The 27,373-nt window shown below is 39.8% G+C and overlaps 1 protein-coding gene and 1 long non-coding RNA gene across 9 annotated transcripts in view; one reads left to right on the top strand and one right to left on the bottom strand.

The window, feature by feature from the left end:
- OXR1 (oxidation resistance 1) overlaps positions 1-27,373 on the top strand; it is a 218,297-nt gene that overhangs the window by 124,413 nt on the left and 66,511 nt on the right. For 2 of the 6 annotated variants that reach the window (XM_031050635.2, XM_031050632.2), the window contains exon 1: positions 26,949-27,176. The exons of 3 other annotated variants lie outside the window; for them this stretch is intronic. In XM_031050635.2, the coding sequence (XP_030906495.1) occupies positions 27,023-27,176 (154 nt within the window). In that variant the 5' untranslated portion in view covers positions 26,949-27,022. Of the gene's footprint in view, positions 1-26,948; positions 27,177-27,373 lie in introns of those variants that run through there. One more of the 6 variants, XM_031050636.2, reaches the window with a different exon arrangement.
- On the bottom strand, positions 3,430-27,269 carry LOC115946812 (uncharacterized). Of its 3 annotated transcripts, XR_004080836.2 has the most exons (5): positions 26,822-27,266; positions 26,446-26,610; positions 21,394-21,469; positions 7,859-7,943; positions 3,430-4,686 (listed from the first exon to the last, which is right to left on the bottom strand). It is a non-coding gene; the product is annotated as an uncharacterized lncRNA (long non-coding RNA). The 3 variants fall into 3 exon arrangements; XR_004080834.2 differs by having other exon boundaries at positions 26,446-27,269; XR_004080835.2 differs by lacking the exon at positions 21,394-21,469 and having other exon boundaries at positions 26,446-27,259.

Genomic DNA, 27,373 nt, shown 5'->3' with positions numbered 1-27,373 from the left:
ACAAACTCAATCTTTTCCTTTTCTTGCTCAACCCCAGCCTTCAGCTCATCAGATTAACAAAGAATTTCAATGTTTTACAAAACGGAAAGGGAATTAGATAACTGCAGCGATGCACTGAGTGAGCCTACAAAAGGCATTTCTGCCTTGCCCTTTTGCTTGTGTTTCTGTTTTGTGAAGGCAGGAGGTGGACAGAGAGTCTGCTTTATATTGCAAAATGGGTAAACAATCTTAACACAATCAAACCTAGACAACCCTCAAAATAGTCACAAGTAAAGAAAACATGTGGCTGCTCCAACTGTACAAACTTTACAAATCAACACTGATAGAAGGAATCCTGGGATGCTGACTGCAATCCTGCCTTGTAAATTCTCAGAAGAATTTCTTGTCTTAGTTCAGTGAGTTGAGTAAAATGTTTCTGTAATACTTAAGTATGGACACAAATACTAACGTAAACCAGGGTCTCCCTCAAAGGAGACCTCCTTGGACTTTTAATCTTTCTTCATGCTCCCATACCACAGTCTCTTTGTTGTTTTTTTCCTCAGAGGTTGTCCCAGAGCATCTCCCTCAAGCAAGGTCCTGCTCGTCTCTTCTCACCACTGCCCTTTGGCTTTCCTTTGCTTGTACTCCCAAATGGGCTTTTCCTTTCTCAGATGTGTTGTGGCTGCCAACCCACAGGCAGAAGAGGAGCCTCACACCCCCCTATTTTTCCTTTGTGCCTATGCTATATTGTGGGTCAGTCTGCTGCAGCTTTCCTCTTCAGACCTGCCTGCCAGCTGGCTTTCTCTGTTGCAGGAGCCCCAGAGGATTAAATGTGACTCTTGAATGTGACTTAAGTTGATCACTGCTTATAAAAAGATGACTCAAGAGTGTCATAAGGGTTGTATTTATCACAGATCTAACTTTAGGGAAGTGAAGTGTGAGTGGTAGGAAGAAGTTTGGTGTCCATCAGCTGAGTGTAGCAGTTGCTGTATTTTACAGGGAAGCTTCCTCTGCAAAGAGTTCCTTAGGAAAACAGGAGGAATATCCTGGGTCACTCAACTGTAAAACTCACTGCTCCTGTGGGTATACGGTTTAGGTTACCATTTCTAAAAAGCCTGGGTGATTGCGTTTAGGATTCACCTTCAGTGACAGAGGTGGATGGACAGTGATTCTTGTGTAAAATTTCAGTGGAGGTTAATTAAAAGAAATTCAGGCAAGTCCAAGTTTGTGTGTGATGCTGGTCTTGTCTACCTCCTCAGTCTACAGATGGTAGATATTTCTACAGCAAATTGTATGTAGATACAGTTGGCAATCAGGCTCAGTCCTAGCAGGCAGCATATGTAGCCTATCAGTTTCTCAATCAATGTAGTCATATTGTGAAAGACTAATTCAGTACCTCTTTAAAACTTCTGTTTCACTGCTAGCTGCTAGTTGTTGTGTAGATCTCAGTTCTTCAGTGGCTCCAGCCATATTGCTCATCACCCATTCCTAACCTCACATGCACACTGAGGTGCTCACAGCTTCAATCACTGGTGCCTCCCTTTGGGGACCTGGTGGTGGGGCAGCTTCTTCCTCACTGCATGTCTCACAAGGTGTCAGTGGAGATCCTTGAAGTGCTGCTGGTGGCTCTGCACACAGGCAACTTCTCCACTCAGCCACTGTTTCTTGCTGTGATCATTCCCTCTTTGAGCCTTTTGCTTCCTCTCATGTACAACCTGAAATACAAGCTGATGGGTACTGGTGTTGTGACTCTCTCAATGGACAAAAAGGCACTCAGAGATAGTGACACCATCAGGGGTTCTGCTTATGGGGTGCTAGTTGCCATCCACTGCAGCTGTTCCCTGTTACAAGACACCAGCGAGGGCAGATTTCTGCCTGTGTAGATGATACAAGCTCTTTTTACAATGAGTTTTTCCATTATCCCTTTGTATTTGCTAGTAATTGAAGTTTGCCTAATTTAGATTAGACTGTTTCTCAATTTCTCAATTATCCTAAATCTTTGTAGCAGCAACAGTAGTATTGACGTGTAGTGTGGTTAAAGCCCGAAGGGATGTGAATGCCGAATAAGAATATGACTTTCTTTTCGCATTTCCAGGGTTTGAACTCTGCCCCCTGCTTCTTTCTTTGATGTCCTGCCAGATTATTTCTGATGCTATTTCCTGACTTGTCTGGTGATTCTTAGTGTACTGTTTTGCTGTACTTCACTGGAGACATTGTTATTTTAGGAGAATCATGGCCCTTCAGATTAGTCATTTAGAATGTACCGGAGAGACATATGTTTATATGTGCGTGTATATATATATATATATATGTATACTGGTATTTATATTTTTAACTTTAACTTCGAAAGCCATGCAGAAAAAACCCTGAAAAAACACAGTGTTTTGGGATAGGCACAGAGAATGAATCATTAGAAGAAGAAATTATCACCTTTTTCAATCTGGGAAGTAAACAGATACATGAAGGCAAGATAACTTACCAGAGAAATGATATGGGTCGTCACATGGGGTGGTGATGAGGTGCATTCAGGTGAGGTTGGTTCTGATCAAAACAGTGCCGAACACTTTAGGATTCAGTAAGATTCTGTTATCATATATAATTCTTCCAAATTTCTATATGACTGCATCTTTCCAACCTCTATCCCTTGCTTCTGCTACTGTATGAGCTGGTAAATCCTAGTTAGGAATGGGTCTGTTCTGGTGTTGTCTGCTTCTCTCCAGAAAGCAAGTAAGTCAGTCCAGAATCAAGCCAAAGATGCGTATGGCAAAAATTGGTTCAGATCAACCCTACAAGAATCTGAGCATAATTCAATACAAATAGAGTCAGTATACAAGAAGTAGGTGACTCTGTAAGTAGTGGCTCTGTTTTAGCAAGTCTGTGTTTTACCAATTAAGGTTCAAGTAAGAACTAGAACAGTTATGTTGCACCCTGCTCCTCTGCTTGGAGCCTTCTCCTTTACCAGGGCATCATCATCTTCACTTGGGCTTCTTCGTCTTCACTGCCTTGTACCCATCCCTTCCAGTGTGTGTCTGTATGCCTCAGGCTGGTGCCTGCTCCCTGCCCTGAGTCTGAGGGAAGGATGGGCCAGCTGAAGGGTTCCTTGTCATTAGGCACCCAGTGCTTCAGCATTAGCTCTGCCTGGTACACTGGTGCTGGCAGTACACCCATGATTACAAGGAAACTGCTGCACTGAAAATACTTGTACCATAAGTAAGAGGTTTACTACATTATGCTGGACTCTTGAGACAAACAAAAGATCGTTCCTCTAAGGAATAGAAACATAGAATCATAGAATAGTTAGGCCTGGAAAGGACCTCAAGATCATCTCGTTCCAACCCCCTGCCATGGGCAGGGACACCGCACACTAAACCATATCACCCAAGGCTTCATCCAACCTGGTCTTGGAATAAAGAAACAGGACAACACTATTTTTTTTTTTTTGCTGTGAGTTTATACTGCAGAATGCAAAGATTATAAGAAAGAATTTGTTTTTACTTTAGCTGAAACAAAAGAGCTGTGTGGAAAATTTCAGACATTTGAATGTAATTTATCATTCAGTCATAAGTGGGCAGGAGAGCTGCATGTTTCTCTTCAGTAAAATCACAAGGAATGGCTGCCTTTAAAATCAAGGACCTTTTTGGCTGAAGGAAGACAACATTATGCATCTCTTATTAAAATGCTGAACTCTGCTTTATTGCTGTTTGTGTCTAAATGAGCCTGAACATGTTTTATCATTAAAAAATTGGGAAATCATTCAATAAATGCACATAAAAGCAGTTTGCAGCCTGCCCTGCCAAAGAGTCAGCAAGTCCACTGACAACAATTTTAATGGTCTGTTAGTAAATATCGAGCAACACTGTGACTGCTTTATTATTGTGGTGGTTTTGATTGGTAAAAAGAACAAGACACCAGCTCAGTACTGCTAACTCCATTCTCTGTTTTGTTTCTATTTTTCATCTGGCTCAGCACTTGTTGGATTTCCAAGGTACAAAATAAATTCTTTACCAATAACTTTGTGAATATATATGTAAGAAAATCTATTATTACCTTGATTCTCACAGAAAGGAACACTAACTTTGCTGTTGAGTGAACTTCCTTACTGTGAAAATGAAAACTTACTTTCTGATTTGTAACTCTCAGAAGTTTGTTGAAACTGTGGAGAGGGAGTTGGTGTTGATTCATGAAACTGCAGTTGATTCACTGACGTATTTGGTGCAGGAAGGTGGGGGCAGGATGCATACATACAACCTTTGGCTAGAGCAAACCGGAGTTTCTGCATGCTGCTTGTAGAGGTTACCCAGCTGAGAGAAGAGGGAATGAATATTACATGGGGTTGCATTTTTTTTGTGTGCATAATTTACCGCCTTTGCTAATTCATGGAGTTGCAATGGTGCAGTCCATGATGCTGCATTTGCTTTAGTGGAATTTTGCTTCAGTCCATGGCCCATATCCTTGGAGTTCACTACAGACCGATGTGCTGGGATATTAAATGTTCACGGACTATAGAAGGTTTTCTGAAATGTTAACTCCATTAAAGGATATTGAGTTCTTTGGAAAATTATTTTCCTTACGTGAAGAAAAGTTTGGCTTTTTGGTTTTGTTCCACAGGCACCTATATTTGTGGCAAACAGGCTCGTCCTTTGTAACCAGGAGATATGTTTGTAGTAGACTTAGTTTCTTGTCAGACTTGTTGCTGTTATTTCCTTTCTGGATCAGACATAAAAACCAGGTAACCAAGTTAAATTTAGACTATCAAAGGGTGAATTAAGTAGCATAAATACCTGCAGAAGAACTCCATTTAATTGTGCTAAACTGATTAGTTCTGATATAATTGTAAATCAATACCTTCAAATCCCAAAGCATGTGATGTTTGCTGGAACACAGAGTGCTCTATGTGCCCTGCCTTTTTAGAAATGCTTTGTCTGAGATGGACCACATCTACATGTTAATGTGTTCAGCATGAACTTTGGAAACACACATGGTGAAAAATAAGTTCCTACAAACCACACATCGTACCAGCTAGCTTCCGGTTCAGGCCATGTGTTCTGAAGAGCATGTTAGAAATCTCTTGTTACAGTGCCTTGAGCCCACTTGATGACTCTTGCAGTAAAGGAAACATTTTCTTGTTATCACGCCTGCTTTACATGTGATACCCTGTTTTGTAGATGATTCATCACCAGTATCAAGATCAGCCTCGTGGCCTCTATAGAAGGCCCACCTTTCCCCCAAAGAAATCACATGTTTCTGGCAGCATTTGGCCATGATCATCAGAGGAGCCATCCAAAGAAAACCATACTCTGTATTTTTAGCATCAGCCTCCAAGGAACACTGAAGTAATGAGTCCTCTGATCAGCCTGCCAGCCCCAGCCTTCCCAAGCTTGTGTGGCCAGTGCAGGACATCTGTCCCAGCTCAAAACCAGGCTCTGCTAGGGCTGGCTTTCAAGACAGTCCAACACAAGCTGAAGAAACTTTGTTTTAACCACCTCAGCTAAAACTGACTCAACGAGAAAAGTTTGGGCCATTTCATTTTTATTTTTTTTTTCCAATACCCCTCCTACACACAGAGGTTTGTGAGCCCTGAGGGAGCACAGTGGGGGTCATGGTACTTTGTGGGTCACTACCTTGGCGCACCCTGCGGCACATTTTCATCCCAACTTGCAGGTGAGTATCCAGTGCAGAGTGCTGCAAAGAATCCGCAGTACTCAGGTCTTAGTTAGCCCCTTACGCCTATTGGGATTTTCTTCTAGCACTATTGAGAGCCCAGGCTTATGAATGATGTGGATGCCTGGGGATTGCGGCCCTGAAAAGTGCTTTTACATCTCACTGTACTAATGTGGGTGAAGATGTAGACATAAAACACATCAGAAGTGGAAAGCAGGGATAACCTGGAGCCAATCAAGATAACAAAAGACAGTTTACAAAGTTAGACAAAATGCTAACGACAGAAACTCATAGATTAAATAATGGTTTTGAGGCAGGTTTGGTTTTGACTTTGGTTTTGGTTTGGTTTGGTTTTTTCCCCTGAAGCAAACTGGAGGAATAGAAAGGATCAGAGCAGTAGCTACAGTGCTTTAGCTGCTCCCAGCTGGTGAGTGGCTTTTTAGGAGCATTTCCAGCAGGAATACTTCAGAACAGTGGATCGATTACTGCGAACTGGGGCTCTTAATGAATCAGCCTTAGAATAGTAGAGATTCAGCCATCTCTAGAGGTGATTTAGAATTTAACCCTATTTTTGTAAAGTGTCTAAACACAGTTAATTTCTATAAAAGTAATTATGACAAGCAGAGCTTGCTTTGGGACTGTGTTCCAGGTTTTCAGGAATATCTCTGGAATTTCAGAGTTTTATATAGAAATTTCATCTGCTGTATAAAGCTGTGTAGCTATGAATGGAAAAAAAAAATACTGAAATACATATTTCCAGAATTCCAGGTACTACAAAAGATTGGCAGAACAGTTTAGTGTTCAAAATATTTCATTTAAATATTCAGCAACAATCTGCTACAGGAAAAAAAAAAGATTAAAATATGAATCTGCATGAGTGTATAACCACCTTACCATTGATAATTATGATATTCACTTATAAGAGATACCTAAAATGGCAGATAAGATCTTGGGGTAAAAGGAAGCATTACTGAATGACTGTTTACTTTTTTTTTAATTATAAGCAGCAATGTTGGAAACATCTTCTAAATGTTTTTCCTCTTTTCCCTGGAGGGAATGTTTATTTTGTTCCCTAAACAACCTTGATGTACCATATATGTTTCATTATTTTGTTCCATTCCAGTATGTGCAAGTTTCCCTTAAAAACAATTGTGATGTCTGTATACATTATATTTACTGGACATTTCCAGTCTAGGATAGTCTGTGATGGATTGCTGTAGAACCATAGAATAGTTTTGGTTGAAGGGGACCTTTAAAGGTCATCTAGTCCAGCCCCCTTCATCTAGGGGCATTTTCAATTTCTTTGGCATCTGGCAATAGGTCTGAGTGTGAGTGTGGTGCCATCTATTAGAAAGAACTCTTTCCAAAAGCAGCATTTTCAAACATGAAATCTTAACTGTATGGATGTATTAGCTTGAAACTATTTTCCTTGGTAAGACAGCAAGAGCAAGAAAGATAATGTAATTATTTAAGTTCAGGCAGGTCCAGCTTTCTAACATAAAGTTTCAACTAGAAGTTTCTGTTTCTCATTCCTCTGCATGTCAAAGCAGTAAATTTTCACTGGAGAATTATTCAATTTACCTTCAAAGGATTAACATATATCTTAGGGTTTATTGAGACAGCTTTTTAAAAAAAACAAACCAACACTTTTGCAATTTACTGAATCACTGAGAATGAGGATATCAGGTTTGTAAATATGAATTAAGGATTACAGTGCCACTGGCAACATCACAAATAGCTGCAAGCATATAATCTCTCCAGAAAATGTAGTTTTATTGAAATATGTAATTAGAAAAGTTCTGTTTGTGGCTTCAAATTCCTCACCTCTACAGATTTATTGCTACAGCTCTGTATCCTTATGGTTTGCATTTTACATCTCTAGGATGTTTGGATTTAATCAGAATGTCAACAGTGGCATGTTCTGTCACAGAAGAAAGACTGGGGTTGAGTTTTAATATTGGGGGCGTGGCTAGTTAATGAAATTGCTGTGTTTGCTGGAACATACACTTGAGATTCCCTTGAAAGCAAGCCCAGATCTAAAATTTCTGAGACAACTTGTAATACTCTCAGCCAAAGACCAAACCTACCATCTGTGAAGCTGAAATGTGGTTATGCTGTGATTTGTAATGCACAGACCAAGGTTGTGAAAAATCTGCATATTAGCAAAAGGCTGATGTGGGAAAATTGGGGCTGAGGGTGACAGCAGATTGGCACTCACCTCAGTGGTGGGGGATTCTCATGCAGTTCCTCCGTTGCCTGCAGCTTCTGACTTGTGTTTTCATATGGTTCTAGGGTCTGGCCACCTTGGGAGATAAGGTGCTTTGTTCAAACTGACTTTGTCTGATGGACTTTCCTTCTAGCATCAATATTGTGCCCACAGAAAAATTGCAGTGAAAACTTACCACTTTTATCCAGAGTACTCAGAAGTGACTGTCAGAACCAGAGCTACACCGGCATTACAGCCATGCTGCTCTTACTGCTGGAGTATAGGCTCTGTTGGACTGTTTCATGCATTATAGGAGAAGGATTCAAATATCTCCAAGTCATCCTTACTAAAAATGATAAGTCAATTAAAATTAATGCAGTCTTCTCCTTCAATGCAGACTTAAATTCAGGGGTTGGAAAGTTATCAAAAAGGTTGCTTATTGCTTTTATTAAAGATCATAACTGACAGGAACCACAGCTCCTATTTTTAAATGTGCTTTCTTTATGTAGTTCTGCATATCCTTTATTGTCTACTTCTATGATATACTTGGTTAACTAACAGCAATTTTAAGGGAAAAAAAAAGATAGTATGTTTCATCAGTGCTGAGATTTTTTTCTTACCTAGTTTTCCTTGCCTCTTTCTAATTTTTGTTTTCTTATCATTCTCTTGTTCTCATTGCAGTAGGCATATACTGTATCACAGCAGTGCCTGAAGAGCTGTTTATACAATGTGCATAAAAACTTACTGCAAAGAATATATAGCTTTAAAAGTAAATCAGAAAATAGAAGGGGGGGGTAACATTTTCTGGGTACTCAGATGAGGCAGAACACATGTTTGCAGACACAGAGGAGGAGTCAAAGTTTGGACTTCAAGCTTCAGTAAAGTATGAAGAACCACACTTCATAGGCTTCCCACAACAGGTGATGTTACCTGTGAGGAGATCCTGACCTGACTTGCTTGTTATTCCCTGAATGCTGTTTCCCAGAGATGACTTTCTCCTGCTCAGGGGGCAAAATGAAGTGCACTATGAAATGCACTAAGAAAAACCTTTGAAGAGACCAATAAAAATTGCAAGGATGCTTCCTCCCTTCTCTTCCAGTAACTGTACCCATTCCTCCACTACCCCTCCCTCACAGGGTTATGTATGAAATGTGTGGTATCATGAAGTGCTGTGTACAATAGGACAGGATCATAGACTGCTAGAGACAGTGGTCTTTTTACTATTTCTACTCTTTCTCCTTAAAACTCCACATCTCTGATATTTGTGATTTCAGTGCTGTGTGGATTTTCAGATACTGAATTTCCATGCCTCAGAGACTTGGTATTCTCCTTTTTGCCTTCTCACTACCGCGTTTTCCTCCTTCTGTATAAACAGAAACCTGTGAACCCTGTGTGTTAGAATCCATCATGGAAAGAAATGCTCTGGAAATAAAGTAGCTAACTGTACTTTTTGTGCCTTTCAAGGACATAGTTTCTTATGTGCTAGAGAAGAGGAACCAGTGAGTAAACAAAAAGAAACAAAAAAGTAAAACCTCCTGCACTTTGGACTATGACAAAGATAAATGTGAACCTAAGGTCCATTGTATGGCCTGAACAATTGCCAAAGCAATCAGTCCCCTCTTTGGCCACATACTGGTATTACAGGCTTGCAGAAACCCCATTAATAAAAGGGTTTGCATAAGAATAGCAAGGCACAGTTTTAAACAGGTATCTATTGAAATATTCTTTTAAACAAAATTTGACAAAATGTACTATATTTAGACTTGTACTTTTCCACTGTCAAAACATTGCTTCTTAAAACTGCAGAATGCCCTCAGGGAGATACACATTCCTGTGTTCAGTAAGGAGGCACGAAAAGGTGTGTCTGGCATGAACAAATCTTGGTCAAATGCTTTACATTAATTCTACTGCATGCAGGGTTTGCTCTGAAAACAATTAACAAGAAGAGAATGTTCCCCTTTCACTTTTCTCTTGATTATCTCTTCTGCCCTGGGTACTAGCCAGTTCATTAACATTTGGAATTAAGATTCTGTAGTGGAGTAAGAGAATCGAAGTGCAGGACTTGCAGTAGCATCACAGCATTACAGTAGGGGTTCTGCTGTAAAGTCTCACAGATCCCCACTCAGTGCTTGCCAAACATCTCATTCTGTGCTCTTCAGACAACCTCTGTCTTGACCCCAAAACAAAGCTTAGTTAAGAGTGTGACCCAAGAAGCCAGAAGAAATTGGCCCAGACTATCTTTCTAATTTTTGACCACACCTTCAGTAGATTCATGTGCCTTAGAGTTAAGCCATTGCACCAGTGCTATTTCCCATCAAGTATTTCTGCACTGGGGAATGTACCAGCATGAGACTGCCCTTTGGAGAAGTTTCTAGGATACGATTTGGAAAGCTAACACCAAAGATTGTACCTTCTTAGAGGTCAAGATTTGTTCCTGTACATATAAGGAATTCACTCAGAGTATGTGAATCATGGTAGTGTGTGTCCTTTCTTTGGAAAATCATATCCGATGTGGTAAATAACTGCTTCCTTCCCTTGTAAATTCTGTCCTGCAGAACAATAGCCATGGGTTGTAATGGAAGATACAACCTTAAATGTTTACACTCTGTCAAACCTTTCTAACAGTAAGGAAAAGGCCACAGAACTCCCGTTTCTTGTGAAATGGTTCTTAGCTTCTTCCCTCTGCCTGTATCCCCACTGTACACAGTCCTTCCTATTAAAAGGGATCAAGTGAGGCCAAGTGCTTAAGAAACCCAGCCTTTAAAAATTCTATTTGATCCTAAGCTAACACACACTTTGGTGTCTCCTCAATGCGGCTGAACTTTATGTGTACCTCTACTGTCAGCTGTATAAAGCTATTATTATTAGCTCAGACAGTGATTATGTGTGAAAAGAGACTGTTCTTATCAACACTGATACAAAAGATAATGGTCAGAAAAAACTAAGCATTTAGCATTATAAATCTTAAAAAGCATCTGTATTTTGTTCAGTACAGGTTCTGCTTGAGAAAACTGAGTCAGGCATTTTATTACTTTTTCCTAGTAAATCTGTTTTAATTGAAAGCCATATCTTGAAAGGGAAAATTAGTTGTTTTGTGATTGTTTGTACACTTTTTAACATTGTTCAGTGATTCCCTAAAGAGTAAGATTTCCAGGTAGGAAGTCTGCAGTTTGTTTATTATCGTACATGAAAACACTTTGTCACAATTTGCTGCTGATTCCTTGCTGTTAAAATTTTTATCAGTTACTAGAGAAATCACGTTCTCTCCCCAGCACCATAAGAGCGTGTGCAATGCCACCTTTTCACTGAATGCACCATGTTTTAATTACAGAATAAGCCCACTGAACATCTGAAAACTTTTAGAGAAGTACAATGGCACTAGTTTAAGTATTTTGTATGTTTTATAAGAGTGAAGCTGCAAAAGAGGGAAGAAAAAAGACTTCTAAGGACTGTAAATTACTAAAGAACAACTGAATTAACCGCATGCTATTTTGCTGTAAGTAACGAAGTGGCTCACAGGATCATTCAACTGAAATTCACTTCTTTTCTTCCCCTCCTAAAACCATTATTACTATGTGTAACAGAGTAAATGTAACAAGCAGTGTCTCAGTAAATTTGATTGTGGTTGAGTGTCTATCTGTATGAAAGAAAGGAGAAAGAGCATCATCTGCAAACAGTTTGAAGATCATCCTTATGGATCTACTTGCAGATTGCCTTTTGTTTTCCAGAACTACTTCAACTAGAAAATCCAAATATTAGTCTAAGGCTAAGATCATACAAACAAAGTACTTTCAATCACTGGAGCTCAGTCAGAAGATCCACTTATTAAAGAAATCCAACTCTCAGTATTATATACGTAGATAGCAATAACGTATCTTTTCTATGGAGTGCCTTTTGACTCACAGCAGGGCTGACCAGCTGGCATGGTTATACTTTCATTGCCTCAGAAGGTATACAAAATTTTGGTGACATGTTTTAGTGCAAGGTGCCCCCACCCATGTCAGAGGGGTTGGAACAAGATGATCTTAAGTGTTTGACACTAAGTCTAAAAAAAATGTTAGAAAGTCTGTTAATTTAAAGGGGAATGACAGAGAATATCTGCTTACACGAACGTTTTTGTTAAGACAAGGGAAGAATTTATTTGAGGGGAGGAAAGGACAATATTGCTTTGCAATAAAACAAACCATAGCTGCTCTGTTTTTTAGTATTTATAAGAAATTTTATCCTCAAATGATGCAAAATGTCTTTCTGAAATGGAAGAGGCATGGCAGACCACAAAATTGAGCAAGATTTCCTTATCTGCAACATGCCATGGCAGTCTGCCCTCTAAGACTTGTGTGATTGCCCTTTCAAAAGACTTGTGTGATTGTGCAAGCTGCACACAATTTCTGTTCCTAATTCTTTTTCTTTAGGGTAATAATGCTGATACTTGAAGAAATATCTTGCTATTCAAATCAATGGAAAAGCATTTGAACAGCCAAAACACTGCAGGGGATATCAAGTATGTATAATATATTGTGTTTCCCAGACAGAATGTTGTCTGGTCTAGCCATGTTGTGATGCCGGTTTGTTGACTGAGACACCATTATCCTGAGTCAGACAACTAGTTTGCAAAATGGAAAGACAGCTTCCATATCCAGGCCATTTGATCGTAGTGTGTCATGGGCAGCACCTAGTTGCAGTGACCGCAGACCATTACATTGCTCCTGAAATCCTTGTTTATCACCACTAAAGGCTTACTCTTCTCTGCTACTTCATTCAGTAAAATCTTTTCTAAGCATCTGCAAAATCACTCATCCAGGGCCCTGCAGCACTTGCAAGCTTGTTTTGCAGGCTTACATGCAATCCATGTAGGAGGGGTGGGGAATGTTTGTGGTACCAGCAAGTCCTTGTGTCATCCAGTCTAAATAACCTTGGAAAGCGAATGCTTGTGCTCCCTGATGTCATCATGCCCTATAAAAGTAATATTAAATGTGAAGTCTGTTGAGAAATAGTGAATTGTAGTGTGCTGTCTACAAGTCCTAATTGACCCCAACATTTCTGATTTCATAAGTAAACACTGGATTCATAAAAAACATATAAGGCACACTAGTCTTCACAGAAAATAAGGATAGGCAATAGTATTCAGTGTAAAACTTACTGTACTTCTCGTTTGAAAGAATACTGTTTTTCTGTGACTTATAAAAACAGAATACATTTTATACAAAAAAATTAATAGGCTGAAATAAAATATTTCATGTCAGAAATGGTGTTGAGTTTGATGTCATTATGAAGAGAATGCTGTATACAAATTACATGGTAAAAAGCCTGGACACTTTATGTTACTGAGGCTAAAAGAATTCTTTAGAGGAGCATACCTTAATTTAAGAACTGCTCTTTATACACAAATGGAAAATGTGCACCATGTGAAAACAGCATTTATATTTATTAAGGCTTCTGTCAGTTGAATTTCATAAGCAACAGAGGAAATACAGTGCCCTTAAAAATACAAATGAGGTCTAATAGTCAAATAAGGCAGTACATACAAAACATAATAATCATGTAGAATATTCTTAATCTAGAGACATGGGAAGCATGGAGGATACTAAGAATTTAAAGTATTTGTTGGTGAGTGACTGTTATGCATCTACCAAATTGCACCTGTGATGTCTGTATTCACCTTTCAAGCAAAATCATTAGAATGATTTGGGCATCAGAAAATCATGATGACTTCAATTTGCAGGTATCTGCTTAGCATACGTTTTTTTTGGCCAATGGTTTGTTTTATATGTGTGCATTTTAAAGATCTGTATTCAATCTCAATGTCAAACAAATACAAATTCTCTGCCTCCCCTTACTTTTCCTAGAAGTGTTGAAAACAGAAGTCAGAATAATGATGGTATTTATAAGCATACCTTATTCATTCTGACAATTCACTATCTGATTCCTGTGTTCTCCTGTAGGATTTGCAAGGGGTAGTTCTGTGCTGTCACCCCAGTTGCACTGCATTGCTGAACTATCAGAAAAATACCCATCCAGTACTCTCCATATATCCCATACTGTCCCATTAGCAAAAAGTGTGTCAAGAGAGAAAATGCAGTAGCAGTCAGAGAGGTAATGTAAAATGTGGCCTTCTACCAGTTGATATAGCTAGTAGTTGAATCAAACCCAGAGAAAATAAACCATAGTGTGAAGGCAATTTCTTGAAGTGCTGAGCAATCAGAACACCTGAGTGTTGGAAGCTTATGTCACAAGCGATCACAGCTGTTCAGCACAGTCCTCAGATTTCTCTCTGGGCATGGAACACAATCTGGGGGGAAAAACTGTGGTCATGCTCATAGTCTCTGTGCTTGGCCAAAGAAGGCAAAGTAACAGCTCCTAGTGCTTTGTACAGTGCATTGATAGCAGGAGTATCTCCCCTCTGACTTGTGTTTTAAACTTATTTTAGCTCCATCTTGTACATTTTGCAAGCAGGAATTTTGTAGCCTGTTAGAGACCTGATTTTGAGGCATCTGTAGGACTTTGGTAAGCAAATCTTGGGTACTGCTGCTCCTGTCTTCTGGTAAAGTATCATGTTCTGTTTGCTAAGTCATAAATGAGTAGACATTACACTTGATAGACTGTTTTCAGGTTCATTGTATTAAAAAAATGAAATAGCAGGTTACAGGCCTTTCTCAGAAACACTCTCTGTGGGCCACTTCATCTCTCAGTTGCAACAGCTCTTCCATTCCTAACAATAACTTTGCATGACAATCAAGTATTATTTTGGATTACAAAATAAATAAATATTATCTGTTTTCCTTAAAGCTGTGAATTCTGAAGTTTCACATTAATTTTTGAAAACCAAAGAATCACTTCTGCTGTGCCTGAATGCGGAAGAACAGCACTGTGAAACTCATGTCCCAACTACTTGTATTAGAGTGTGGAGCGGCATCTGCAGAGCCAGGCTGGGCAAGCTCCTCACCCTGCCTGCCAGCAAGCTCCACAGCTCAGCTGAGCCAGCACAGAGGCATGTTTGTTGTGCTAAATCAAAGCTGTGGTAGGACACGTCCTCTGCCCTTTCAGAGTCACAGTTTGCTTCCCAGGCCAGTCTACAGCCACACAGGCTGTTTGGTGGTCATCATTCAGTTCTTTTTTCTACATTTGCTTTCCTTTGTAGAGCACAGCTTCAGAGCTCTTAATGCTTAGACATTTGAGAATTTCCTGACATTCCATTGGATTCTTTTCCATGCAGGTTCTTGACTTTGCCACCCCACGAATATTCATGACTCTTCCTTAAACTAGGTCACCAACATTGGCAGTTGGTGAGATGTCTGATTTTCTGGATAAGACAACTGATATGGAGAAGTCAAACCTGTTCACTTCAAGAGATCAAAACGGGGAGTGAAATAATGGCAAAGCAGTAACTTTTCTCCATTTGTGCTTCAAGATCTGTAGCAATTGAGGTGTCTCATATCACTCTGAGTCCCCAGACCTGTTCTTCTGAGCTCACTCAGTCTGTAGAGGTCACCCCCCTCACACTGAAAATGACCCAAGAACTTGTGGAGAACTTCTCCTGGTCCCAGAACAAGGGGACCAAAGAGAGGCACGTGCCATGCCAAGTCCTAACATCAGAATGGCCAGGCAGAACAAGGCACAGGTAGTGTTTTACTCACATCCAGCCTAGTGTCCTATTTCCCACAGCAGTCAGCAGCAGGTGGCAATTAGGGAAATAATACATAATAGGACGAGTATGGAAAGATGCCTTGCTGGTATTTCCTCTGAGCTTTAGGCAGTTGGTGGCACAGAGACTTCCACAAAGCAGAATATGTATCTGCATTCTTGTGCTTAATGGGTCTTGATGAACTCTATGAACTTTTCTGATTGCTTTCTGAAGCATTCGTAGTTTTGGCTTACAGAAAATCCTGTGGTAATGAATTCTGTGATTCAGTTATCATAGAACCATAGAATGGTTAGGGTTGGAAAAGACCTTAAGATCATCTAGTTCCAATGTTTCCTTTTCTTTAAATTTTATTAGTAATTTCATTAGGTGCCCCTACTTCTCTTATCATGACAAATAGTGAATAGTTTTTCTCTATTTTCTACTTACCCACGTCATACTGTTTTCTCTGCTTTCCTAGCGAGAAGCAGCTTAATGCTTTTGCTGCTCTTTTCTGTAAAATGTCTGGGTACATTGCATCTTTTGGTTTTTGAAACAGGGTGAGCAGCAGTACTCTATATTCATGACAAGAATTTGAAGAGTAGTGTAACTATAGTTTTCTAAAAATTCATATTTATTTGTCTTTTCAGGTATCTGTTGACTGACATTTTCATATATCTCTTTACTGGATGGTAATAGCTCATTTAAAGCTCATCATTATATGTATAAACATAGTTATGCTCTCAGGAAAGCTTGTCTTTACTCTGCATTTATAAACAGCAAATTTCACCTGCCTTTTTATGACCTGTATTATGGAACAATTTTTAACTTTTTTTTCCAGGAGATTTGACTTTCCCACATAATTTTGTATCATTGGTGAACTCTAGCATCTTCTTGTTCTCTCCTTTTAGACTAATAATCCAGGAAGTTGAAAAGCATTGATCTCTGTTGGGCTGCACTGATAATCATTCTTTCTCTGTCATGAAATCTTGTTCTTGCTTGTGTACTTTAAAGGATATTAAATGATGAGTCCTCTCATCCTACAACAGCTTCATTTCCTTGGTGAGGGACATGAAAAAGCTGTCTGAAAATATAAGTACACTGCTATAAACTTATTATTCTTATCCATACGCTTATTGACTCCTTCAAAGAACTACAGATTTACGAATGAAGACTTAACAGTTTTGTTGATACTTTGCTCTTTTACTTATCCAGATGTCCTCTAATTCTATTATTACAATTTAATTCCTTCATGAAGTCTTGAGTAACACCAGAGGTCCTTTACTGCCACAGAATCCAGCAAAGCTTTCTGTGCAAAAAACCCCAAAGTTATGGGGGATATAAAACAAGTCTAAAACATTAAAGTGTTTTTTTTTAATTGCTTTCAGGCTCCTAATAAAGATTACATTTAATTACAGCAATTAAGAATCTGTCAGCACTACTGAACTTTAAAATGAACAGCTGTAATTTTGGTGCTTGAAGAGACAGATGAGAAAGACCACAACAGCATATTTAATACTCTATACTTAAGAAGAACTGAGTCTTTATAATCAATAAGTATTATGGTAGATTACTAACAAAAATTAAGCAATTGCATTTTATGCAGAGTGAGACTTATGTATGTGGCCCTGGTTTCCTGCAACAGGATCAGCATCTCAGCACTCAACACCGCTACCTTATTTCTGCATCAGTTCACCCAGTCCAGCTGATTAGCTGTACCAATCACTACAGCTTCTGGAACAAAAATGAGACAGTTGCACTACACTACAGTTAAGTTATTGTGCTACTAGAAAGCACATCTTACTTCAGTAGCCTTGAGCAATAAGCCCTAACCCATGCAGGACTGCAACATCAGATTCGTATGAACTTGAGAGGCAAATTCCATCATTATTCAAATATCTGATTTTTTCCCCTTTGTATTTTGTAAGAAAAGAGATCAAAGCTAAACAATAGGGGGGTTTTATCCCTTCTATTTTAATCATCACCTTTCCATTCACCAAGGTTTGTTGGCCTGACTAAGGTTTATGGCTAAACCAGGATGCTCTATATATTTCTAACCTGGAACTAGTATAATTCATTAACATGAGGACCAATATTTGGGAGAAATAAGCTTCTGACTTACATAAAACATAGCAATCTGTTTCCTTGATGACAAGCATGTCACTAATGCTTCACACTTAACCACTGTCAGCCAAATCACCTACCAATTTTGAGTCTTGATCCTGAAGCACTGGAGTAAAAAACTTGACAGATAACCGTTACAGATAACCATTAATTACCCATCACTTGTGTTTCTTTGGGATTTTTTTATACAGTATGTGTACACGGTATTTCATTATCAGATGAAATACGAGGAAGATGGGGAGATATGCCATTAAGCATTTTAAATGAAGCCTACAGAAGAGCCCATCTGAACACATAGAAGGAAATTAATCAGAAAGGCAAACAGGATCTTTAAAGCTGTGTATGTTCATGGATTCTCAATTGTGTGTATACAGCATTGCAGCTAAATGTGGCTGAATGCAAGAGAGACAACAGGCTTCAAATCATTTCAAAGATACAGAGAGAGGTGAGAGTTAAGCTGCTAAATCTCAGTGTGAAAACTAGTGTGTATAGGATACCGTTCCTTAATTCAGAAATACTATAGTAATGGACAGCTTTCAAATGATTTGTCTAGCTAGAAATGATGTATTTGATATTTTAGGATAAATTGTAGTAAATTATCCCCAAAAGGACAGAGTGAGTAACCATCCACAGGTCTTCCACATGATACTATGGGAGCAAATGAATCAGGCATATGTTTCTGATGTGGTACCAGTGGGGGAGGGAGGGAGACAGAGACCAGATGTTCCTTAAGAAGCAAGATTTAACACTAAAGAAAAAACAGAACTTACTCCTAATAAGATCAACATACTCCCTCTTGATTTTCATTCAAAAGAAAATTTCAGGAATGTCCTGCACAGATTTAGATGGCTCAGGAAAAGGTATGTACAAAAGACTTTCATACACTTTACTTAAGGAGAATAACCACAAAACAGGTAGAAAAGGATGGAACAGAATTTGCTTTCTTTTTCTAACTAATCCTTAATCCTAGAATACACTGCCTAAGCAGGAGTAAATAAAATAGAAAATTAGTAATTCTTGTCACAAGAACAGAATTGCAACCAGAAGGATCAGCTGTTGCCAGTAGCTTTATTCTGGCTCCTGATAAAATTCTGATCATAGTTTTGACCCATTTATCTATAAAATACCACTATACTTTAGATGGCATTCCTACTTAGAACTGACATTATGTGGCTGCTCATCAGCTGTCATTAAGTCTGCTTTTTCTGGATGTCTGAGAAAAATCACTTTGTTTGAATCCATTAAAAAGACCCTTATCTTAGATATCTTCATGTCTAAAGGTTGCAATGAAAGCTCATAACCTGTAGCTAAAAGCCAGGATGTTTTCATTAGAAAATGATTTGATGCCAACTGAATACAATGGGAGAATGTGAAAAGCAGTTGATTATGTCTTCAAACAGACAGAACTTTAATTATCATAGAGAGTCACTTCAAGTGTTTATTAATGTGAGTTTTCCCCCCCAAGACAGGACTAAGGCTTTCTAAAGTATGTGGATCTTGCTGTAAGGGATACTCGCGAGTCACGAGTCATGGTCATGAGGTGGCAAGATACTGATCAAAAACATACATTTTTTGTTTTAATGAACTGTATCAATGCTTTGATTTGAAAACTCAGTTGTGATATGATTGCTTAGTATTCAGAAATGGTGTATGGCGGAACTTAAAATTAACAACTCTATCCTACCAGAGGGACATTCTATTTTATTATGAACCAGTATGGCAATGTAAAAATGTCTATAGTGAACTGGAATCCAGTTCTATTGTTTCTGAGCAACTATAAGTAACCTTCTTACAGGGATACAGTACATTAACAACATGATAAGCATTTAACGAGTGTTAAGGACAGAACAGTTACAGTTATAAAGCAAAAAAGGAAAAAAAAGTCAAGATTGTTTGCCTTAGATTCAAATACCTGAGGAATAATACATTTTCTGATCACCTTTTGTAAGCAATTATTTCTTATTTGCATAATTTATGCCTCTGTGGAGAATGGGATTAGCTAGTAAATACTAGAGTCATCAGTTTATACTGTCAGTGTTTTCCACATCCAGTTTCAAAACACATGATGAAAGAACAAAATGTCAATGAGATGATGAAATTAAGATGGAGACATCTGTGTCTACAGAAAATTAACTTTGTTCAGCTAGTATTTTATACCTAGTGAGCATCCTTAAACTGCACGGGCATCTGTATATGCAGGCACACATGCATACCCCTTAGGGTCCGAATTAATTTTCATAGGATTTCCTGAACAGAAGAGAACATTCTGTTTATAATAAGTCCCTATTGACCAAGTAAGTATGAACTGAAGACCTGGAGGTCATTTCATGTTTATTTGATAAGGCAGTCTATATATAGAGCTATGTAATTGCAGTTGAAAATAAAGTTCTGCCATAAACATAGAAAAGTCCCAGTATGATATTCTTTCATCCTCAAGGACATATTTGAAAATTTCTGTGTTGGTATCTTTGATATTTAACAAATGCTGACATGATAATGTTATCGTAGTATGTGCCATTTAGTCATCTAACTGTAAATATACTTCGGGGGGAAAAATACAGCTTTAGATATAGCTTTAGAATACACATTTTTGTAATGTTAATTCTGACACAGCTTTTTGAGAAAAACCTTATAGCATCAGTGACAGCTGGACAGTGACTCCGGGATACATTTTTTCAGAGAAGATGTATAACTGCAGGCAGCAAAGGTTATTATTTGCTTGAATAGTTGAAAATTCAGACCATATGCAGCTGAAATTTGATGCTTCCAAGTGTCAAAAAATTGTGGCATGCTTTTGAAATCAGATCAAATTATTCTACAGGATGCAGTTAAGTGTATTTATGGAGTCAAATACACTCCTATTCAGTTTCATATGTTTAGTATGCATTTTTGTAACTATACTGTGTGTGCCAGTACAGGACACTTGTGAATCAATTAACATTTTTTTTCCTGTTTCAGTAATGTCCTAGATTGTATTGTACATTTTATTCCTATGGTATTCCTATATTTACTCTCCAATTTAAAGTGTGGTATGAAGAGTTTTGGAATCTGGCTAGAAAAGCAAAAATTGCTTTATCCTCAAAGGTGATAAGGATTTGTTGGGCTCTCCCAGATATAAATAGTCTGACTTGGATTAGGTTAGGTAGCAACCTAACAAACAAAAACATTTATGTAACTGCAACCTATATCACAAACAGGTCAGATGTTGCAGTGACATCTGACAGCAGTAGCTTGTCCTCCTGAAACTTTAGATTTGATGCAACAAAAAATAAACACAGTGAATGTTACTGTATTCAAGTATTATGAAATTAAACCTAAGGAACAATGCTTAGGACTGCATGTTTCAATGCTTAAATGCATTGTAAGGGGCAGCTCAGATGCCCAAGGTCCAAATGTTCTCCTCAGCCTGGAGAAACCTAACGTCTAATGGTGGTACCTTTCTACAGCTTCTACAAAAGGAAATTAAAGATTTATTGAGCCAGATTTTAAATATTAATAAAGTAGGAATTTGATTCAGTTTTCTACTGAGAAAACAACTCCCCTAAAAGAGATGCTGTAGTGGCTTCCTGTCTGTTTCTTTATTTCACAAATAATCAGATACAAAACATAAGCTATACTTGAAGTTTCACAGCCCAGAACCAAGGACTCCAAATTCCCTTGGTGCCCATGTTTATTCTTTCTTGTCCCTTCAATGTGACATTTTCTGCTGGACAGTGAACTGCAACAATGGTCAAGCCAGAGGCTGGCCCCACTTAATTCTAATCTTACACGGAGCAGGTTAGTGAAAACAGAATTATATCCCTACCTTGTTAAGTCTGAAATTCCAGGTTTAGCATTTCTGAGGCTAGTATGCAGATGACAGCTTCCTTCTTGATGAGTGTCTAATATGAAAAGAGGATGTGGTATTGTGAAACCTGCTTGGACAGATGCACCTAAGCCACAGTTTTCTCTGAAGAACCTGCTTTAAACAGGCCCATTTACTCAGTGTCGCCTACTGGTTATCTCTTTTCAAATTCTCCCAAATATATAGTGACACTGAATTGCCTTTTGGAACTATTTGGACTTTCTGAATCACAAAAATAGATTTGTGCCACCATTTTTACTTCTAGAACTGTGTACTCCCATACTTCATCATGCAAATTGGTGGGTTCATACAGAAATATGCCTGAGAATGTGGGAGTTCTGCATGCCTCAGTTCTAGTCTCTCCTTCAAGGGCTGCATGTGCATTCTGCATTGTAATTAATTTTCACTGAAACAGCACAGAAAACAGACTGCAGTCTGTTTTTCTGTGTCTTAGGAGTTTCTCTTTTTCACTAGGAAAAACAATTCCTGAATTATTTTACATTACTAAAGATAGATTTCATTAAAAATTGAGGGAGGGGATAGTCTTTTACGAGCGTTCTAATTCAAACCCCTATTTTAGCCACTCATTATGGGTTTTGCAACCACATAAATGGTAAGGTCTTGACCAGACATGGTAATTTAGACTACGTAACAAAGGCATACAGCATCCTCCTAGCATCACCTGAGAAGAGCTGGTGCCTGCAGAATGAGTAAGGAAGCTTAACTGAGGCATTTGGTTCAGATTGTCAAAATTACATACTTGTGTATAAGTTGCTTATATACAAATGAACACTGAGTGACAAATGACAGAAATCAAGATTCTCACCTCAAAAAGCATATGGAAACCTCATTTCTCACAAAATTAAATAGGGGGGTTGTGTTAGTGCCTGGTGTACTTCTGCTGTTTGGTGTAGCGCTGGAAATTTGGCAAGATGAATTGCAAGAAGCCCACATCCTGTACACCAGGCATTAAACTGTCCAAGACCTAAGAGAGCTTGCACAGCATCTGCTGGCATTCTGCCTGCATTAGCTACTGCAATTTGCACTTGTTTTCATAAGCAACAAATCTGTCCCTAAAGAAATGACAGGTCAGCATAACTTGCTGTGTTTTTATCTTTTTCCTCTCCTTTGAAATACTTCTATCTATATATAATTGTTGGACTTGGAAATACTCTTTCCTTAATTTGTTGTGGTTTTTCTTCTTTTTGACCACAACTGATCCCTGTTCTCTCTTTCCTACACCACCACTTCTTTTATAATGCAGCTCAAGCAGCTCTCCCCCTGCGCTGGTTTGGTACTTCGGGATCTAGCTACAAGACCAGGTTGTGCCTTTATTTACAGCAACAGATTAGCATAACATATTATTAAGTGTTGCATCATAAATGCAGATATATTCCATCAGACATTTTTGTAGCTGCTTAAGGTGGACTTGTGTGTAAAACCAATAGCAAGGCATCTCCATTTGTGCCACAGTTGCACAGTCAGTTTGAGCTAACATACACTGGCCCTGAATACAAATAGGCTGGCTTGCACCTTCCTCCCTTCCTGTCCTGTCATTCAGCCACTTCTGCTCGTTTCTTTGCATGTTGTGCTTCCACAGGTGTTTACAAACTGAAGTTTAATTAGTTCTGTCTAAACTAGAAGATACTTTTAAATGAATCACCTTTACTGCAGGTTCACCAATCTGCTAAATGAATGTTTGGGCTGACACTGGTAGCACAAGAACAGGCACAAGCTCTGGAACCCCTAACATAAGAACATAGATGTGTTGGAGTGAGTCCAGAGGAGGCCATGAAGATTATCAGAGGGCTGGAGCTCCTCGCCTATGAAGACAGGCTGAAAGAGTTCGGGTTGTGCAGCTTGGAGAAGGCTTGCAAGACTTTAGAGCAGCTTCCAATGCCTACAGGGAGCCTACAAGAAATCTGGAGAGGGACTTTTAAGAAGAGCATGTAGGACAAGCGGTAATTGCTTTAAACTGGCAGATGGGAGATTTAGATTAGATATTAGGAAAAAAAAATACTGTGAGGGTGGTGAGGCACTGGCATGGGTTTCCCAGCAAAGCTGTGGCTGCCCCAACCCTGGCAGTGTTCAAGGTCAGGTTGGACAGGGCTTTGAGCAGTCTGCTCTAGTGGAAGGTGTCCCTGCCCATGGCAGGGGGTTGGAACTAGATGAACTTCTAGGTCCCTTCCAACCTGAACCATGTCATGATTATATGAAGAGCAGGTGAGGCCAGCTCCTTCTTTTGGAGGGCCAGTTTTAAGTGACTGACTTACAAGCACTGTGATACCAGTGATACTAGTTTCTGCACTTGGTATCACAGGCCAGAAAATAAACCCAGGAGAGATCCCTGTTGCATATTCAGAGATCAAACAGAAACACTAGCCCACCCCTCACTGAAATCCTGGTTGTTTCTAGACACTGAGCGCATAAAGGCAGCAATGGTCAGGTTTCTATAAAGGTGTTCAACATCAGTATAAGTAAAAAATTATTATAAATATTGTAGAACATATTTACATTTGGTTTTGTTCTATGTCAAAAGGGACACTCATTGCTTATGTATGTAGTGTTTACATCTTTACTATCCATTAAAAAGTTGAGGAATGTTGCAAAGTTTTTCAGAGGAAAATGTAGCCTATAATCTTAAATCCCAGTATATTAGATGTTATGAACAACATGGGATTAAGCATTTCAGACCGGACATCCTTGTCAAAAAATCTTGCTATCATAGGTATGGCACAACAAAGTAGAAACAGTATCCTAAAGCCCACAATAGTACTACTGGATTTTTGTGTTGAAGAGGCCTACTGAAGTAGTATAGCTCTGACTGTATTCTTCACAATGTTATAACAATGTAACATTAATAATTATATTAGCTTAATGCCTTTAAATTTTATTGGTAGTCAATGAGTGTCTCTGATCTTAAAGAGAACTTTTCTGAACATAGATACCTAAATCTTGTTTTTACAGTTAAGACAATTTAATTGAAGGATTTGTTCTTCCTAAGTAAAAACATTGCTAAATGGATGTTTTTGAGTATGGACAAGGATTTTAATGAAAATTGCACTGCAGTAATAGGTGATTGTTTTATACTACAGTTAGACTACCTGTGAACAAAGCAGATGAAGCCAGCTAAAATGCAACTAATTCATAGTTATCAAAATATTTACCTTGAATGCTTCAGAATGTTAGCTGAATCTGAATCTGTAGCCTCTATAATTGCAATATAACAATAAACATGGCCTCAGGGGCCAGGGGAGGTTTAGATTGGATATTAGGAAAAATTTCTTCCCCAAAACGGTTGTCAAGCACTGGAACAGGCTGCCCAGGGAAGTGGTTGAATCACCATTTCTGGAAGTATTTAAAAGATGTGTAGATGTGGCACTTTGGGACATGGTATAGTGGTGGACTTGGCAGTGCTGGGTTAAAGGCTGGGCTCAGTGATCTTAAAGGTCTTTTCCAACCTAAACGATTCTATGATTCTATAATACAGGCTTGGAAGAGAAAGAAAAAATGCCAGAACTATTCCAAACCACAGAGGAAATACATGCAATCAGTAAAAAAAGAGGTGTGTATGTGGCTAGAATTTTGGTGGACAAGCTAGCTCAAAGTTTCAAAAGCACAGCGCACCACCTTTGTAAACTAATGCCTGGTGTAAAGATGTAGGTAAATTTTGCCTAAAATAGAATCCAGAGGGCTAAAGACCAACCATAGCTCCTCCACAGCAGAAACACTGTAATGAAATGAAAACTAATTACAGTGTTTAGAGCAAGACAGATCTGGTAGGCAGAATAGTTTATATACCAAACATCAAGTGGTACTTAAGACCATGCAGTGACTCTGATTTATTCATTGCCCCTGGAACAGACAGATTACATACCCATTTCTATTGGCAGGTCTTGGGGGGAGAGAGGGAGGGAAAAGTAATTCTGCTGAAAATTTCTTGTTCTGTTTCAGGGAAAATGTTTTACTGGGGGGGAGGGGTGGGAGAAGTGTTGAGCATCATTATCTCCTGAGCAGGAACTAATTTAAGTAGCAGAAAGGTTGAGTGTACTGTTTACATCAAGTAACCCTCAGAAATAAGCGCTCCAAAATGCTGACGTTAAACTCTGATTTAATTGAGCAGCTGCTACAAGTGAATAGGAGTTGAGATAGCTCAGCACTTTGTTCCTCTATTCTGCATGTACACAATAGATTTGGCTCTACAAGAGCATTTTTTATTAAACAATACTTTCATTTGCAGCTAAATGCATTATATAATTGCATTATTCTCTGTTTAGAATATAAGCACATAAACAAGCTCTGTTTTTAAGGTCTATGGCACAGGTATTAAATATAATGATATGGCTGTTCTTCCACCCTCGATACTTGCAGAACATACATTGTAAAGCGGATTTTAATAACAGATTCAATGTGTTAGGTATTTCTTTCTCTGTTAAAATGCTGGATCGTGCTCTAACTGGTTTTATTTCTCCAAACCTTAGAAGTCCCAAGAATTGCAAGGACAAAAAAATGTGAGGGTACAAATGACCACCACAAACCAAATGTCTTTTTAAAAAAGAAAGAAACATTTGTGTATCTAGTAGGTTCTGCAGGAAGGCTGAACTGACATAGTTCAAAGGTTGAGTCAGGTATCAACATGGTCAAATACTAGAAGGAGGGCAAGGGGACACAGGCTGGCCTAGCACAGCCAGGACAGTGTCATGCCAGATGACAGGAAACTGAGCCTGAGGGATGAAAACAGAACAGCAAAACCAGACAGTGTCACTCACAGCTGGTCCTGTTTCACAGTTACAGTGGTAAAACATCTTAGTATCAAAAACTGTGAGAAGACTTAGATGCCTTGACTCTTGATTTCCATTGTTCTTAGTAAAGGAAAGCTGGAACATAAAGGTTATAAAGTTAATACAAAGCTTTGCAGCACATGCTTGTTATGCAGTGAGCATTCACAAAACGTAACTAAAACCCCAAACTGGAGGTGAGTTCATGAAGATGTACAGGTGGCCGCGATCCTACCTGAGACTGAAAGGCAGTGATGTCCCAAGTGGTCACGCAGGCAGTGAGGAGATCCAGGTGCCCACCCGGCCTGCTCTCGGGCCTTAGCTCCTAGCAGCCGTGCCGACGACGGGCCATCTTCTTGCAGCAGAGCAGTTCGGGAGGCTGCCTCCTCGCTCCGTCGGCCTGTATTAAAAAGTGACTCACTGGAAAGCTGTGAGGCGCCTCCGCCTGAGGAGCCGCTGCCCCTCCACTGGAGAACGGCCTCACACGCACAGCCCCGCACCGGGACACCCGGCCCCGTGAGGTGCCAGCGGATCGGCCCCGGCCGAGGCCCCTGCTCCGGGTCCTGCTCCGGGCCGGCGAGGGGTGCAAGAGTGGCCTCAGGCCCCCGTACCCTCGGTTGTCGCGGCCCGCTCCCCACGCTACTACCAGGTCGCAATCGTCCGCACCCAGCGCCGGCGGCGGCAGCGCGGCCCCTTTAAATGGAGGCGGGGCCGAGCTCCAAAGTTTGCCTGAGTTGTGGAGCGGGGCTGGTGGAGCTGCTTGTCCGGCCCGGCCCGGCCATGGGGTTCCGCGGCCGTTAGTAGCTCCCGCCATGGACTACCTCACCACCTTCACCGGCAAGGGCGGCCGCCTCCTGCGCGGCACTGCCAGCCGCCTCTGGGGCGTCGTGCCCGGTGGCTTCCGCCAGGTCCGCTTCCAGGACGGCCACAGCCGAGGGGCACAGAGTCCCGCCGAGCCGGCGCCAGGTACCGGCGGGAAAGGGGTGGGGGCCGGCGGAGTCCACGGCCGGTCAGGAACCTCCCCGGTAACGGGTTCGGCTTCTCAGCCCCTCCGAGGTTTTCTGGAGAGGAGCGAACTCTGGGAGAAGCTCGAAGGGGAGGAGGAGGGGGAGAGGACAGGACCACTTCCCCAGCTGGGAGCGGCCCGCGTGGCCGGGAGGCTT

The sequence above is a fragment of the Melopsittacus undulatus genome, chromosome 1 (assembly GCF_012275295.1).
Source record: "Melopsittacus undulatus isolate bMelUnd1 chromosome 1, bMelUnd1.mat.Z, whole genome shotgun sequence".
In the NCBI taxonomy this organism is placed as follows: Eukaryota; Metazoa; Chordata; class Aves; order Psittaciformes; family Psittaculidae; genus Melopsittacus; species Melopsittacus undulatus.
The sequence above is the reverse complement of the archived record's forward strand: the minus strand, read 5'-3'. Positions and strand labels throughout refer to the sequence as shown.